Source organism: Euwallacea fornicatus, chromosome 2, assembly GCF_040115645.1.
Source record: "Euwallacea fornicatus isolate EFF26 chromosome 2, ASM4011564v1, whole genome shotgun sequence".
NCBI lineage: Eukaryota > Metazoa > Arthropoda > Insecta > Coleoptera > Curculionidae > Euwallacea > Euwallacea fornicatus.
Genome location: NC_089542.1, coordinates 5,223,717 through 5,239,290, shown reverse-complemented (window position 1 = coordinate 5,239,290; position 15,574 = coordinate 5,223,717). Strand labels below are relative to the sequence as shown.

At 35.8% G+C, this 15,574-nt stretch overlaps 3 protein-coding genes across 11 annotated transcripts; 1 reads left to right on the top strand and 2 right to left on the bottom strand.

The window, feature by feature from the left end:
• Positions 1 to 252: 252 nt before the first annotated feature.
• LOC136347246 (breast cancer anti-estrogen resistance protein 3 homolog) lies at positions 253 to 12,325 on the top strand. 6 transcript variants are annotated; one of them, XM_066297071.1, is made up of 12 exons: positions 253 to 359; positions 558 to 622; positions 2,112 to 2,396; positions 2,449 to 2,527; positions 4,786 to 4,849; positions 7,228 to 7,389; positions 8,663 to 8,843; positions 8,897 to 9,116; positions 9,168 to 9,392; positions 9,448 to 10,113; positions 10,627 to 10,795; positions 10,849 to 12,325. In XM_066297071.1, coding segments are annotated over exons 1-12 (2,649 nt in total). In that variant the 5' UTR covers positions 253 to 357; the 3' UTR covers positions 11,380 to 12,325. The 6 variants fall into 6 exon arrangements, with proteins under 6 accessions (XP_066153168.1, XP_066153189.1, XP_066153148.1 ...); XM_066297092.1 differs by lacking the exon at positions 558 to 622 and having other exon boundaries at positions 287 to 359; XM_066297051.1 differs by lacking the exon at positions 253 to 359 and having other exon boundaries at positions 523 to 622.
• LOC136347549 (aquaporin AQPAe.a-like) lies at positions 1,060 to 6,925 on the bottom strand. 3 transcript variants are annotated; one of them, XM_066297634.1, is made up of 8 exons: positions 6,763 to 6,925; positions 6,461 to 6,651; positions 6,262 to 6,405; positions 6,122 to 6,211; positions 5,921 to 6,058; positions 4,986 to 5,066; positions 4,859 to 4,935; positions 1,060 to 1,141 (listed from the first exon to the last, which is right to left on the bottom strand). In XM_066297634.1, the coding sequence occupies exons 1-8, from the start codon at positions 6,821 to 6,823 to the stop codon at positions 1,060 to 1,062; spliced, it is 864 nt and encodes a 287-aa protein (XP_066153731.1). In that variant the 5' UTR covers positions 6,824 to 6,925. The 3 variants fall into 3 exon arrangements, with proteins under 3 accessions (XP_066153731.1, XP_066153739.1, XP_066153746.1); XM_066297642.1 differs by having other exon boundaries at positions 6,461 to 6,648; XM_066297649.1 differs by lacking the exon at positions 1,060 to 1,141 and adding an exon at positions 4,127 to 4,227 and having other exon boundaries at positions 4,862 to 4,935.
• Positions 12,270 to 15,472, bottom strand: LOC136347566 (rRNA-processing protein UTP23 homolog). Of its 2 annotated transcripts, XR_010733507.1 has the most exons (3): positions 13,407 to 15,472; positions 12,590 to 13,346; positions 12,270 to 12,474 (listed from the first exon to the last, which is right to left on the bottom strand). XR_010733507.1 is itself a non-coding variant. In XM_066297664.1 (2 exons), exons 1-2 carry the CDS (start codon positions 13,524 to 13,526, stop codon positions 12,702 to 12,704), a joined length of 765 nt encoding a protein of 254 aa, XP_066153761.1. In that variant the 5' UTR covers positions 13,527 to 15,472; the 3' UTR covers positions 12,270 to 12,701. The 2 variants fall into 2 exon arrangements, 1 of the variants encoding a protein (XP_066153761.1); XM_066297664.1 differs by having other exon boundaries at positions 12,270 to 13,346.
• Between the last annotated feature and the right edge of the window lie 102 nt (positions 15,473 to 15,574).

The following is a 15,574-nucleotide window of genomic DNA, read 5'->3' as shown; positions in this document are numbered from 1 at the left end:
TAAAAAATCAAAACGTTCAATTCAACGATCTCCTCAGATACATGTGGCTTGTCCTCGTGAAAAAAATTATAATATTGAGCATCTGAAGCGTTAACAGACAATCCCTCAGAAGCACTCTCGACTCCGACAAATTGGTTGTAATTAATAGCACAGCCAGATGCAAACCAGTTTACTTTTATAAACTAAAGCGACCCTGCAATAAGCACTTCTTTGCTTAAAAGCCGCATCGGCGTTCAGTCTACCAATGTTGTTCGGTACGTGACGTATTTACAACCCATCGGCGGTAGGTACTTCGACCACGTATTGACCGTATTGGAATTGCTTTCCTCAAATGACCATCGGTCAATCCATGGGAAAATGTAAGTTTTATGGTCTGAATACAGTGGCGGAGGCACCCCTAATTGTAATTATTACCTATTCATCCGGCTTAACTTCTATTTAACTATCAGATTCTATTAACGAATGCAAATCAGGAAGCAAATTAAAACAGGATAGAACTTACAAGAAAATTAATCAAACTGCATGTCATTTAATTATGAGTATTTTTTGTGCTGCAGGGAAGGAGATAATCAACGGACAACTGGGATAGGTCCGCAACTGAAAAAAGCAGTACTTACACAAGGTGAGGTTTTATCGGTCTCATAGTTACTATACATCCTTATATTATTATGGCCGCATCAATATTTGCTTTAATAAAAACAAGATAAAGCCATATCGAGAAAATGGCGATAAAGGGAATATAGTATCGCGTCTACACTTCTCATGCCACTTTCACAATCTCAAGCCAATAGTTTGGATATAAAAAACTATATCAATTGCGCTAATTTGTATAATAAAATTTAAAGGGTTCTCACCGCTATGTGATTGTTACGTAAGCGACCTTGCCTATTAGCGTCATCCTAGCAGCACCCATGAAGTACCAGCGGCAAGAACAAACAATAGCTAGTCCAGTACCAGATCGCCATTTGCTGTGTTCAAGTGTAACATTTCCGTTTCACAATTTAAACACGTTCGTCGGTGCCATTCAGTTCTTAGGGGTGGCCTCCGCGTCTACCTGATCTAAGTGCGTTGTCCTTTCATGTCTTCCCGCGTTTGACTGGTGATATTTTTTTCATAAGGGTGAATTCCGACAAGCCCCTCTCTGGGAAAGGTTTATATATTATATGCAAATGCATATTAAAAGCAATAAAACTGTTAACCTTTGCCGCTGACATTGCCAATTCATTAAACAAACAGCCTAGAAGCAGTACGAGTTCTGGTTATTTATAACAGTTACGTCGGTCATTTTTGTTAAACGCGAATTCAAAATTTTCGATAATCTAAAAAATTGGTACTAGCTAGAGACGATCGACGGACACCGGCACCCTCCCATCTCATCGATCAAAATTGAAGGATTAGATCAGGATGTAGGATCCGATACACTGTCGTATCGGTCATTTTACTTTAGAGATTACCTTTCAAATGAGACCAAGCTGGTTTAAATTTATAATCAGATTAAAGTAAACGTGAGAAAGTTGTGGTAAAGTGCGTTTTTGGGGTCGTAAGAGATGGGGAAAAGTGCCAGTAAATTGAAGAAGAGACCTAGTATTCACAGTAAGTAGGTATTTAATCATTAGTATAAATAATAATGTCGCACCACATGAATAACAATAATAATTATTAATACAAATGCATCAACGTGAAAACAGTACCATAACGATCAAGTTACAAAAACAGAAATGTTAGCACCGCATACCAGATGGCTACGTGCAATTGCAAATTGTCAAATGAACTCATAGAGAGAGAACCCTTGATGAATACTGGTGAACATTTACTTAAGTAGCTATTGATAATAGCTAAATAATCTAATAGTAGGTAATGCAATTCAAACGCAATCCACGCTGCAAAATGAAATTGAAACCTATCTATAAAATGCGACTTTAATGCAGCCTGGTGTAAACCATCGATAAATCGCGCCTTATCACCGTAGAGAATAAATACTCATGAACTTGTATTTAGCAACAAACTTTGCAAAAGCCCTAGTTTTAATTAAAGAGAAATTCAATTTTCTTGCAGTAGTGTTTAATCAGAAATTATCCATTTCATCGACTAACTATTTCTTTGCTTTAAAGGTCTTTCTTGGTCCAAATTCGGCTCGTTACCTCGTCGGAAATCCGGTCGTTTAGCAAAAGAAACCAAAGACGTCACTTCCAGCCCCAAAGCGAAACACAAAGACATTAGACAATGGCTCAGAGATTTGGATCTGGAGCAGTATGCACCACAGTTCGAGAAATACCAGGGAGTTGAAAACCTCTTGGAAGTTTCAGAATGGCAGCTTAAAGAGCTAGGGATCAAAAAGTCTTCTCATAGAGCGACTATTATTAGCAGTTTAACGTTGCTCAGAGCGAAATATCACGGTGAGCCGCTGTAATTCCCGGGTAAGGTGCTGGTAAAAGGGTTTGTTTGCAGAAAATGTCCCGAAAAAAGCGACGCTTAGACATAGTGTTGCTGTGGAACCGAGGAGGAAAATTGGGAGAGAGGATACCCTGTAAGTACTTTGAAACTGTACCGTTTGTGAATCAAATTTAATGTTAATAAGTGCGAGGCGTTGGTTTTATTGCACAACTTACTGCGAATTAAATATGTAGGAATGTCTGTATATGCAGTAAACTCGGGCAAAAGAAATAATTAAAAGGTAAACATTCTAGGAAAGTTGATGAGAATTCAGGTGTCGTCGTTTTCAGGCGGGAAAATTGTTTTATTTACATGAATCATGGTGAATCAAAGACAAAAAATAATTTAGGAAATATGGTGTTTCAAATTGATATATGCAAATTCGTAAAAAACAGAGCTGCAGGGATTCATAAATCTACATACACCAAAATATACAGCCACCAAATTGTCAATATTCAGCAGGTCTTATACCAAATCATCAAAATTTAATTCACAAACATTTTTATGAGTCAAACGTCAAAGATATCATTAAAATGATCAAAAATACAAATAATACAAAATATATTATTTCTGAATTCAGGAGAATGGAATTTCATGTGACTGTTGTCCTAAGTGCATGTCTGCTTAACTTGTGAAATGAAACGTTTTTGGAATTAAAAGAATAGCCATGAAAATATACCACAAAATGGTGGCCAGTTTCACAATCTATCGCAGATGGCATTTTTTTTCTATGTCCCATGTGATATGCAAAGGTACGAATGGAAAAAATAAAAATACCAAAGATCTTTTCTTTTCTATAACATTACAATATTCTGAGCCCATATAATAATTTGCAGTCACCAAAACTAAGTACCATCTATTTACGAAATTACTTAGAATAGTGTTAGACATACTAAAAAAACAAATACAATTAAAAATAACTGTAAGAGCCCCCCTAAACTGATTTTTAACGTTGACAAGGAGATCAGCATCTAACGTTAAACGAATCTTATGAAGTGGAAAAGCCTGATTAGCACCCAATTATTTCACCCTCGTCGTACAACGCAAATAACCCCCCATGGTGAAGGACTATTGTGCGTAAGACTGGCACTCAGGGAAGCTACTGGAGCCCGAAAAGGCTTTAAGCTAATAAAACACTCCCAAAAAATACTTTTTGCAATTAAGTTTACAAAGATTTTTTCCAAAATTGAAAAATTCATCAAATGAAACAAATGTGTCAAATAGACGTCCTTACTAAAACTTAAAAGGACAGAAGATCTGACACGAGAGATCGAATTGATATTAATTTAAAATCCACCTGAAATCAAAGAAAGACGGGGCTAAAACGTCTGCGCCCCAATGCCAATCAATACTAGAGGGGTCGCCCGAATGGTGGGGGTGTGTCAACCACACGCATACTCACGCACGACCCTCCGTAAAAATACCGATCGCGGAAGTGGCTCGCGCTAAAATTGCGACCATAACAAATTCGGAAAAAATGTCCCATTGTGGCGTCGATGGGCGTCCGATGCGCTCGGCGACGTCAATTGTGACAAGTCTGGAACGCGACACAGACAGCGACTTTGTCTGTTAAAAACAGAACTTCATATAGCCGGGCGCCGATGGTGCAGTAGTGAGGAGTAAAAGCAGAAATGGGGCCGATCCAGTTCGATTATTAAAATAAATGGCCGGGGCCAAGGAACTGCTGTGTGTTATTTCGGCGGCCGCGATGGTGCCCGTTAACTTTGGCATGTGACTCAGACGAAGGAATTGATATAGGGATAGAGTGCAGAATGGTGAGTTGCTTGTGTGTCTATATAGGGGAAAGTCGGCGAATGTAGTGAAGAATGAATTGCGAAAAAATAGATAAAGCTTAGAATGAAAACAAAGAAAATCATAGAGGGTAGGAAACCCCGAAGAGTGAAATAAAAAAAAATTAAGTTAAATTAGCATTATGAATACAATTTCCCAACTTCGAGCAGCTTTAAACAGTATTTTCTACTTTCGTCGGTTTATAATTTGGTATTAAAGACCCAACTCGGTTTTACCTAAAATCGAAACTTTCGATTAACCTGAGTTACACAGTTTAGATCTAATCTAAAGTTAGATCAATTACATTCATCAATACTTACTGACCATCAGTCTGAAATTCAAAACTGAGACCATGAACTGGCCTGAACTGTCTAAAGAAACCAAGAGACGTGCATTAGGCATGATTTAACTCTCCAAAAGCTACTTAAAATTACATAAATTCTCGCGATTCAACAGAAGACTATACTAATCGCTTTAAAAAAAAGCAAAATAGCCCCCTCAAAGTTTGAAATATTTGTCAATGTTTATTTTTATATATATATACAAGTTTTTCTATTGCAGGACCGACTTGAGGATCGTCAGTGACGCGATCCAAAGCAAAAGCCTTAACAACCTAATTAACATGGTGAGTTACCTTTTTTTATCCGCGAAGAAGAGTTTGTACATTATGGAGGCTATTATTGCTCCGATTATCGGGCCAAACCAGTAAATCTGAAACATATCATTCACTTGGAAAATTAGCGAGTTTAAGCTGCTCTTACCCAGTGGTGTTGATAATCCCCACTAAGTACAGCAGGACCGAAACTTCGGGAAGGATTCATACTGGCTCCGGTATACGCCACCTGAAATATGAACGTCACAGGCACAAGTTTGAAGTCTTCCTTTAATTCTCTGTTTTTTAACATTGAATGTAAAACATTGAACCCCCTTCTATACATAATATTAATAATTAATCCTCTAAAATAATATCTATTTAATTTTATATTTATTTATCACGTATTCAATTGATTGAGTTAATTTACAAGGAATTTATGAGGAGTGAATGTTGCCTGAATTTCTGTTTTAATGATTTTTTTCTAAAAGCCATGAAATAGAAAACAGAATATTGACATAAAAACGATATCAATTCTCCATGGAAACGCCGTAATCTGGAATGTTTTACTTCTTAAATGTCCATTATTTCTTGTAAGGGTTTTGTGGATCAAAATTTCGTAAAATTAAAGTTGCTGGTAAGAAAGTTGCGTTCAATTAGATAAAAACAACATTACACTATTTTCAGTGAACATTACAGTTTAAGTCAAGACATGTTCACTAATTTTTTTCTCTTCAACTTGATATACAAAATAAATGAGTAATATTGCTAAATTAATTTTTTTTATACTCATTGCAGATGTTTATAATAATATATCTTCGCCAAATTGTCAATATTCGGCAGTTTCAATACTCCATCAAAACGTAGTAATCTGAAAAGATTCTACTTCGCCAATGCTCATTCTTTCCTCTCTCTTTTCTGCATATCAATTTCCATAGGGAAAGAAATATTTTACTCTATTGCTGCTATACCTTTTGCTGATTTTTAATTATACCGAAATTGCTTTAATTAAAATGACATTAAATATGAAACATAGTACAATATTGCGAGATCCACTTTCGAAGAAGATTTCTAGAGAATGTTACTAACAAAAGAATCACTTACGCCTCCAAGATTGAGTACCACAACGAGGAGACCAATTTTCAACGAAACAGAGTCCAATTTGTTAGAATTACGAGCATCCCATGATGCACAGATTGCTAAGTTGAGGATTATGCTAAGGCAAATTTCCACCATAAAACCCTGAAACATTAAAACTCATCAAAAAATGCAGGTTTGTGCCTACTCAAATCTCATAGTAATTACCTGTAAAGGTGATATGTAGTCACTAAGCGAATTCACGCACATCCCATGACCATTGCTTTGAATACCCAAATACTCCCTTTTAGTCACAATCTTAAAATTGCTGTAATCAAATCAAAAACCATCTCGAAAGGGGGACTTACATAAAAAAGACCAGCCCCAGCAAGGGATCCCAATACTTGAGCTATAAAGTAACTGGGAAAGTAATACCAGGTGATTTGGTTTAAAATCAAGGCGTTAATTGATACTGCGGGATTTACGTGCGCACCGGACACATGGGCAAAAATCTAACAAGTTTTAGTTAAGAATTGAAATTCATTAAGATTGTTTTGGTATTTTTACCTGTATAACTGCAGCTACTGCCAAACCTGCTGTAAAACTTGTATGCATGGACGACATTGAGTCTCCTTGCATGCCAACGCAGGAACCCGTGCAGGATAAAAATACCAAAATAGATGTACCAAAGAATTCTGCCAATATAACGGTAAGATGGTCTCTACATGTTGGACGTTTCTTAGAAGGGATAATCTCTTCTAAATCAAAAAAGTTTTATAAACAATTGTGAAGAGGCTCCATAAATATGTCTATATACTCACAGAGAAGACATAATCAGAAGGGCGAAAAGAGAAAAAATCAACACTGACCTTTAAGATCCGGATACATTTTCGGACCTTCAATCCCCAAAAGTCTAGGAGACTCTTGCATTAACGTCAACTTAAACTGCACCTCAGTAGCGCACCTATTTAACTCAAGTTATGCGCAGGTATGTACATATGTAAGATCTATCTGCAATGCGTATGGGTCTATCTTCAAGCCTAAAATAAGAGTGTTAACGCATAATTCACTAAATATACTTTTTTGAGCGAATCCAGCCTTTACTTCTAATCAGTAATAAACAAACGTATGAAACATCAATGGCGTCCCATGACATATTTAGTCTTATGTAACATATAATTGACAAAAGGAAATTAAATGAGACAAAACTTGAACGGCTTAGAATTCCGTGGAATTTTTTTATTCTCTAGTTTAAGTATAGATTTACTATCGCTTAAAGTTACGTAGTAAATATACACAGTTCTAGAAAAAAACTTTCTTAACTTTTATTTTAGGATACGTCGGCCGATCCTAATGCAAATGCCGCCGACCTCCGGAAGGCTCTCGAATGGGAGCTATCTCTAGATAGCCGGGATCTACGGTCACATGCTTGGTACCATGGGGCTATCCCTCGGGCTAGAGCTGAGGATATAGTGAAGGAGGACGGGTGTTTCTTGGTAAGCCTCTGGTCTGCTTTTTTTTATTATTGTTTCAGTAAAACAATGACATTTCTCTCGTGAGGTGATAATATTATTTAAAGAGATCATTTTATATATTCTCAATGATAACATGGGAATTAAGACTACGTTCAAATTAATCAAGTTTTGCTCTTCTATATTCGCCTTAGAATTCTATTATAAATACAGGATTTGAATTCACTCATACATACATATAAACGCTACATAATATAAAACATCAACTTTACATGACTTAATCGTATACGAATTCGTATCTATTCATTTTTAATATTTCCGTACTTAGATAGCAATTTGTTGCACTCTGTATAATAAAATACTTTGCCTTTATTGTTAAAATTCTTATTTGTCGCCACTCTGCAAATTTTAACAAACTTGAAAAAAAATACTATTAGCATCACCTATCCTGGGTCATATAGCCATCTTTCTTCATTATATCAACTTAGACAAAGCCGACATCTGTTATATCGAAACTACTGCCCCAAGTAGTAAAGTAGGCTCTAAGTGCAATTCACACGGATTTTATATCTTTTGTTTTTATCTAAGACTCTACATAAGAAAGGTATAAGCAGTTCAGTAGTTTAAACAAATCTGTAATCATAGGTCGGTATATTGGTGGCGCATAAGAGTTTAAATAGACAAAATTCCAAAAAGCAATCCCCATATTCAGGTAGTGTAGAATACGAAACAAAGTTATCAAAACTATATCGTATTCGAATACAGATTAGAATGATCATTCGATTGCCAAAACGATTGCATTTTTAAAATATATAGGTCGATTATAGTCATCACTACTTTAAATTATATAGATTTAGGAATTAATACATTGTCTTCATTAGGTACCAATAAAGATTTGCAATCTTAATCTTAATTTGTGTTATTTTAACACTTAATACTAATCAGTAATAAAACGTAAAAACTGAAATTCGTGAGCATTTATTATATCATATAGTAATTGCAGATCAAGCCATCACGTATTTTAATAATGATTATGTCCAAGTTAATTCAGCTCAAAGTAACATTTATGTATTGATATGAAGTTCTATAAACTTTCTTTCAATGTTTGAATTAGTACAGCTGGAAGCCTTTGTAAAAAGAAAATCAAGAACTGCTGAACTATACCTCAGCCAAATCTAATTAAAAAACTTAAAATTTGTTTCAATGTCTTCGTTTTTTCTTTAGAATAATTTTTTATTGATTTCCCGAAATAAAAAGAAAATGAGTTTTGCCCTGAACCCTTCAATTATTTTTCTAGATCCGAGACTGCACCTCACAGCCTGGAAACTACGTATTGACCTGCCGCACCAAAGGTCACCCCTTGCATTTTGTTATAAATAAGATGTTTCTGCAACCTGATACAGTCTACGAACGCATTCAGTATCAATTTGAAGACGAAGCGTTCGATACTATTCAGGATTTAATAACTTTCTACGTCGGTAAGGCAATTCATTGGCCACCGAAAAACGACTTCTAATCGAACGCGATTTAGGTTCAGGAAAACCCATAACCATAGCATCAGAAGCCCGCATTCAAACTCCAGTCAACCGAATGTATCCTCTTTCGTTCTACGCCAGTAAATACCCCACTCCCCTTCCTAGTCGACTGTCCTCCCCTACAACAACCCCAATTGGCGGTATGCAGTACCGACACGGCCCTCTGCAGAGTTCTCGACCTAGTTGCTCGCCTACAAGGAGAGACGGAGCTCCAAGGTATTACTACACAGATCCACCAGGCAAATTTTCATGTTCTTCACTCCAAAGGCTGCCGTCAAAGAAGCAACGCTCGCATTCTCTGACTCCTGCAGAAGCCAATCGCATGTCACAGGAAAAATGTAATAGTGCCGACGGAGTGATTCAGTCTCCTTTGATGACGAGGTCGGTAGGAGCGGAAAGTGGGAAGTTTTCCACACACTCTTTACCTCGTACTACGCATAATACGAGACTGACCTTGTCAAATAGTGCTAACACTTTAGGCAGACACTGTAGGCAAGTTTTTAATGTAATTTATCAAATTCGAAAGGTTTAATTGTATAAATTGTAGGATAACTAGTGATCCAACTTTGTCTCCCTGTGCAGAACGGCGATGCACAACTGACGACTCGGGAATCGAATCTCCACCTCCTAAACCTTCACGATTGCCAATTCTCCCTCGTACCGACTCTATAGAGTCCGCAACACTGAGTTACCCTCCTAGTTTGCAAAGGGTGACCTCATATCATGCAAGTGGCTCTGATTCCGGCAACGGATCAGGCGACTCAGCCCTAAGCTCAGCTGCAGGGGACCCTTTAGACCTTCCACCTAAAGGCGTGGTGATTAAAAACCCTCGTTATAACATGGCCACCTCCGAGTCTTCAACAACACTAAAGAACTTCGTTCAAATCGATTACTTGGAGATTGAAGAGAAGCTCATGGAGCTTCCAGAAGTGCGATATATAGATTTTGGTAGTAGATTTGACTTGGAGAATTTTCAAACGCTGCTTCTACCGGTCAATGAGAATAAACCTTTAGACGGACAGGCGCTGCGCAGTATTAAGATGACTTTAGCGGAGTCGGGATCTCGAATCTTGGCCAATCATCTTACGAGGACAGATTTAGATTTGGTGTTCGGAAAATATGAGGGTGACAGCTATCAAACGAGGCTTTGTGGAGGAGTGGAACTTTGTGCGCTGGCCCATGGGACTCGGTTTAGGATGGATTTAATTGAAAGGTGGTTTGGTTGTTAGATAAAAAAATACATAATGTCCTTAAATATAATATGAATGAAAAAATATATCTACAACAAATACCTAGGGTTGGAAAATAAAAAGATTAATGATTTTTTAAATACTCAAGTTTTAAAATAAATATTGCGTTGCCTACTGCATGAAAAGATGTTAATGGTTCAACAGTAAGTTATACGTTACACATTTTGTGTCACTAAAAGGTAACTTTTGTGCCAATCAAAGAAAAAATCATTTGTTCTAATAAATTATCAAGAAACAATCCGCAATTTCTTGACATTTTTGCGGAGGCACTTTCTATATCAAGTTAACTTTTATAATGCAGCTACTGTGAAACGTTCAGTATATTATAATTTCATTGAGTTGATGCTTAATGCTATTGACTGGTATGTATTTAGGACGCATGTAAATAGTATCAAATCCGGGTACTATTGATATGGTTTGACATGGCTATTTAGGGACACCATGTAATATATATATTAATAGTTGGCAATTTTCAGGACCGAATGTTTGAAGCTTTTAGTAGCAGTTAGCATTCTGACTTGTGCAGATGACTTAGAACGAACAGAAACTTTGAATAAATGGATTGAAGTGGCAAATGATACGAAAACTGCTCTGGGAAACCTCTTTGGTTTCTGCGGGATCATGTTAGGCCTGTGTTTACCTCAGGCACGTCACTACTTCCATTCACAAACTTCCACTTAAAATGTTTCCATTTTTAGGTAGAAAAACTGGACACGACGTGGCACATGCTACGCCAAAAACACACCGATTCTGCCTTCAATTTCGAGGCTAAATTGCGGCCCACCTTGAAACACATGAACAGTTGCTCAAATCCCCAAGCCCCAAACACAACAATCCCCCACTTATTACCGCTGATTCTCATCCTTGAGCGGGATCTGCCAGACTTCCTCAATCCTATGAACCAGAGTCAACTGGCCAATAGTTGCTTAAACCAATGGGAACTAAACACACAAGATTTTGGCTTGACCACGCTTCTCAACCACTTGCAGACGGCTAGGAAGTATACTGAGATGCAACAAATGTACCAGAGGAATGCGGAAATCGTGCTGGGAGAGGCTCGAATGGAAGAACTGACTTTGGACATGTTCAAAACTGAATTTCACTTGAAGTTCTTGTGGGGGAGCAGAGGATGCTTCGCGAATGCTTCTGAAAGGCACGCGAAGTTCGAGCAAATTCTTTCATTGATGACGGAGAAGTGTTGTAATGTTCAAAACAACAGTGAAGTGTAAAGGAAGTGAAGGAAAGAATTTCTTAAGTCCAAAAAACTATGTGATTTAATTTACAACGAGTAATTGGCAATTGTTCATAAGCTCTCAATAGAGCTCAAAATTGATGAATTGTTACTTTTATGCTCCTATCAAATCACCAGCTTTCAAGCAACGGAAACTCACTGCCCTTTGACTAGTTCACGCAAGTGCGAATTAAACCACGCCACTGCCAATAATTAACACTAAAGGGAAGTCAATTTTAGTCCCTAAACCACGCCATTTTCATATAAACTGCGTTCCTCTAACGAATCAAAAACGAGCGAGTAACTTCCAAAACAAGTGTCATCTAGTCATTAGGATTATCGTGATGTAGTAAAGTTTATAGTGATTGAGTTGGACATATCAAAGTACTTATTTTCAGCTTCGTATATTTAGATAGAGCTGTAAGTAGTAGATTTCTATGAATGGTGCTCATGTCCATAATAATTTTTAATCCAGCATCTTTTTCTTTATCAAGTATCTGACAATACATCCGAAGACTGCTTATCTGATTAGCTATTTATTTTAAGTTTACACAAATTGTAGGTACAGCACCACTTTCGTTAGCGCATTAGACAGTTAAATACTAACGACAGACTTGTGATTTTCTTTACTTATTACAATATTATACATATTAAAATTTTGTATGTGATGTTATTGTATTATAATTATTATATTGAACTTATTATGAATATATTTAAAAAAAACAAATATATGCTGATGTATATTATATTAATATGAGATGTAGCAATTTTAATAATAATCTGTCAACGGGTCTAATGATGTAGGTAGGAGTTTGAAACGGCAGCTGCCAGTAGAAGTGATTGTATGAACAAAAATTATGTATAGAAATGTAGTAATAACGCTCTGTATATGACAAGAAGTGTTTAATAACCAATAAACATTACAAAGAATAATTAACAATTTCTATTGGTCTTTTCACTGTAGGGCCTGCCTCTATTAGGTGGTCCTTGGTTATAAGCAAATCCAATTTATATACAAATAAATATGTGTTCGATAGGCACATGGTATCTTATATGTTTACTTCCTTCCATTTCTATTCCAGCAAACTTTAACCTAATATAATAATTTAATATTTGTATTTTGAAACAAATTGGTGCAAATAAAATGCATTTATGCCATCACTATCAAAGGTATTGAACTGAGAAGAATAATGATTTTGTCAACTAACCTCATTTGTAAAAAAGATATATTATTTTAATCTGGTATAAAAATGTATCTCCTGAGAACTTCTAGACCCAATGTTTATGCATTCATGTGTTCTCAGAATGAAAGGGTTCCCTTTAACTTAAAGCAGTATTTAATTTCTCAAAAGTCCTCTTCAAAATCTCCTCTTTAATATGCTTTGCAATTTTCACTCTTTTTCTTTTTTTCTTCTCTACATTCAACTTTGTCTCTGGTTTACTTATACCTCCATGTGACTTTTTTTGTTTCTTCTTACAAGACAAAGGATTCGGCCCCTTTTTTCTTCTTTTTCTCTTAATTTTTTCTTCATTTGTAACTACTCCTTCTAATTCTTTGAGTTTAGCAATCTTCTCTGCTTCTTGTTGTCCAAAACCATCATTTTTATGCTCTGTCCACTTCACTGAGACCTCAGAAGGTTGCTCTAAAACTGGTGTTTTAACATGCAAATACAACAATGGCGCAGCCACTAGATTCCTAATTTTATCTTGCAGATCTCGGTCTTGAGTGCACACTATATAATGATTGGGATTCCCTCTAGATATCATGTTTGATAAGCACTCGAAAGCAGGGATTGCACTGTCCTCATGACCACATTTGTGCACTACATAGTTTTTTAAAATCACCAGAGCGCCGTGTAGCTTGGAACCCAAGTTTTCCATTTCAATTATGGCACATTGAGTTGTGATGAATTTTATTTCACTTTGCAGGTACTTCGGGAGGTCATTAGATAAGTTGACTTTGTTCTAAAGGAAAAAGTGAGGGTTTTAACGTTGTTACGGTACAGAGAAAAGAAGAGTACTTACGTTAAGGGCTGCTAAACAAAATGTTCCATCTGCCAAGAGTTGGTAAGGTTGCCGGAATCCAAAATTTTGAACATAAAAGGAGAGGTTTCTACTTACTTTCTTATAGCGGCGTATTTTCATTTTTAGTTGTTTATAGTAATAACAGTTACAAAAGTAAAAATAATAAAGAGAGAAGCCTAATTAACGCAAAATTTATCAACCCAGCAAAATATTAAACCACACTTTCAAAAGAAAGGTTAGAATGAAAATTTGACAGTGACCAGTGACATTATGTTGACTTCGATCAACGCGAAATTGGCTCTTATTAAAGGTACGAAAGAACGATTTAATTGTGTATCACTGAGTGTAAAAACGCTATATTTATACATGATATTTTAAAATTAATGAACACGAGAACAAACGGTTAATACTACAATTAAATAACATCTTACCTAAACAATTTAATATTTATTTACTACAAGTAAGCACTATAAAACTATTCAAGCCACAAGTAAAAAAAAAAGTTTTTGACGAAATGTTACGTTTTTGTTACCCTTTTAAATATAAATACAAAGCATTGTCAAATTATTAATTTAAAATATCGAAAATAATAAATTAGCATTAAATATTAGCTAATTATTCTATTTAATACGTAACCGAAATATTTATTATCCTGATTTACTAACCGTCCTTATGAAAGGGGCGCAAATATCGATATCGTATCAGTTATACTTCTACTATAAAAATAATAAATGATTGATAATTAACATGATGTAAAATCAATACAAATAAAATTTATAATTGATAATTGCACATAATATATAGACATAATGGTCGTCTGTGTGTTCGTGAAGTAATTATTTATTTAATTTGAGGACCACAAAGGGCAGCGGCATTTAATATGATGCCGCGAACATCAGTTTTCAAATATGGCTGTTAGTTTAGTCCTATGACTGAAAATAAATGAAATAAATAAATTTAATATTTCTGCAAAAAAACACTTTCCATACGTGCATATTCCATGCCTCGGTTTAAATAAAAAAATAAAGTTTAACAGCACTCTTCGCCATAAATTGCAGGAAATTTCTCTCGTGGAATTAATTTAAAATGGTATTTAAATTGAAGCTATGTATATTTGCATTTATCATGGTTCATTGACAATAATTATGAGGTATGATGAGGCCGGAGAATTCTAGTTCCTTCCAGTTGTTTATTTGGAGAATTAAAAGAATTTCAATACGGTTTCTCATCAAAAGTTTGATGTTAAGTGTAGGTACTTACGACATTTTTTCAATAAATTTTAGAAATCTACTAACAATGAAAATGAGGAAATTAAGTTATTTTATTATGTATATGCAATTGCATCGGTGTAATTTAAATAATTTTTTCAATGGTTTATTGTTTAAATCACTTCCGAATACTCATCTAAGGGTATATGCAACAACTAGGTATCGCCCGTATTGAAGATTTATTTTTATAGGACAATAACAATTGTATAACCACAACATTTTGTTTGAAATGCGCCACGTTCGATTGAAACAAAGCGCTCGATGTTGGGCCGATTTATTTTTAGCCGAAATCGCGTTCGGCGTGAGTTAATTATAAACGGTGGATATCTATTTAAGCGCACTGGGGCCCAAATAGACGAAATAAGCCTACGCCACAGTTTTAAAGCCCGAAACGCTCTACCGAAGCCTCTATTTGTAAATCGTTACGAAAAATGGATTTATTTATAATAAAGATTTTCTATTTTTATCCGCAACCTTGGCAATTTAACATTCCGCGCTCGGTTGCCACGTGGTGCAAACTGGAGGTGATAAGGCTGTTCTAAGAAAGATGAGATGAGCAGATTAAATAATTGCCGGTTTTGTGTAAAAGGAGAAAAAGTGAAAAAGTGGAGTATTAGTGCAGTTGCGTGTTTCTTGACGCAATGGCGGAACATAGTTTCATTTACGGTTAATATCTATTTTTTAATTGCCATTAATCAGGTAATAAACACACCTTTCTTGAAGACAACGATAAAGACAACAAACAGTTTAAGCACGTGCTAATGATGTTCGCACTAATGATGAGTGGCGATGTTGGGATTGTCACCTGAGAAATCCCTACACTCAGTTACACCACTGATATTTGAACCACATACTAACTTTTATAATATAAAGAGAAGAAAATAGTGGGTATTTCAGTTG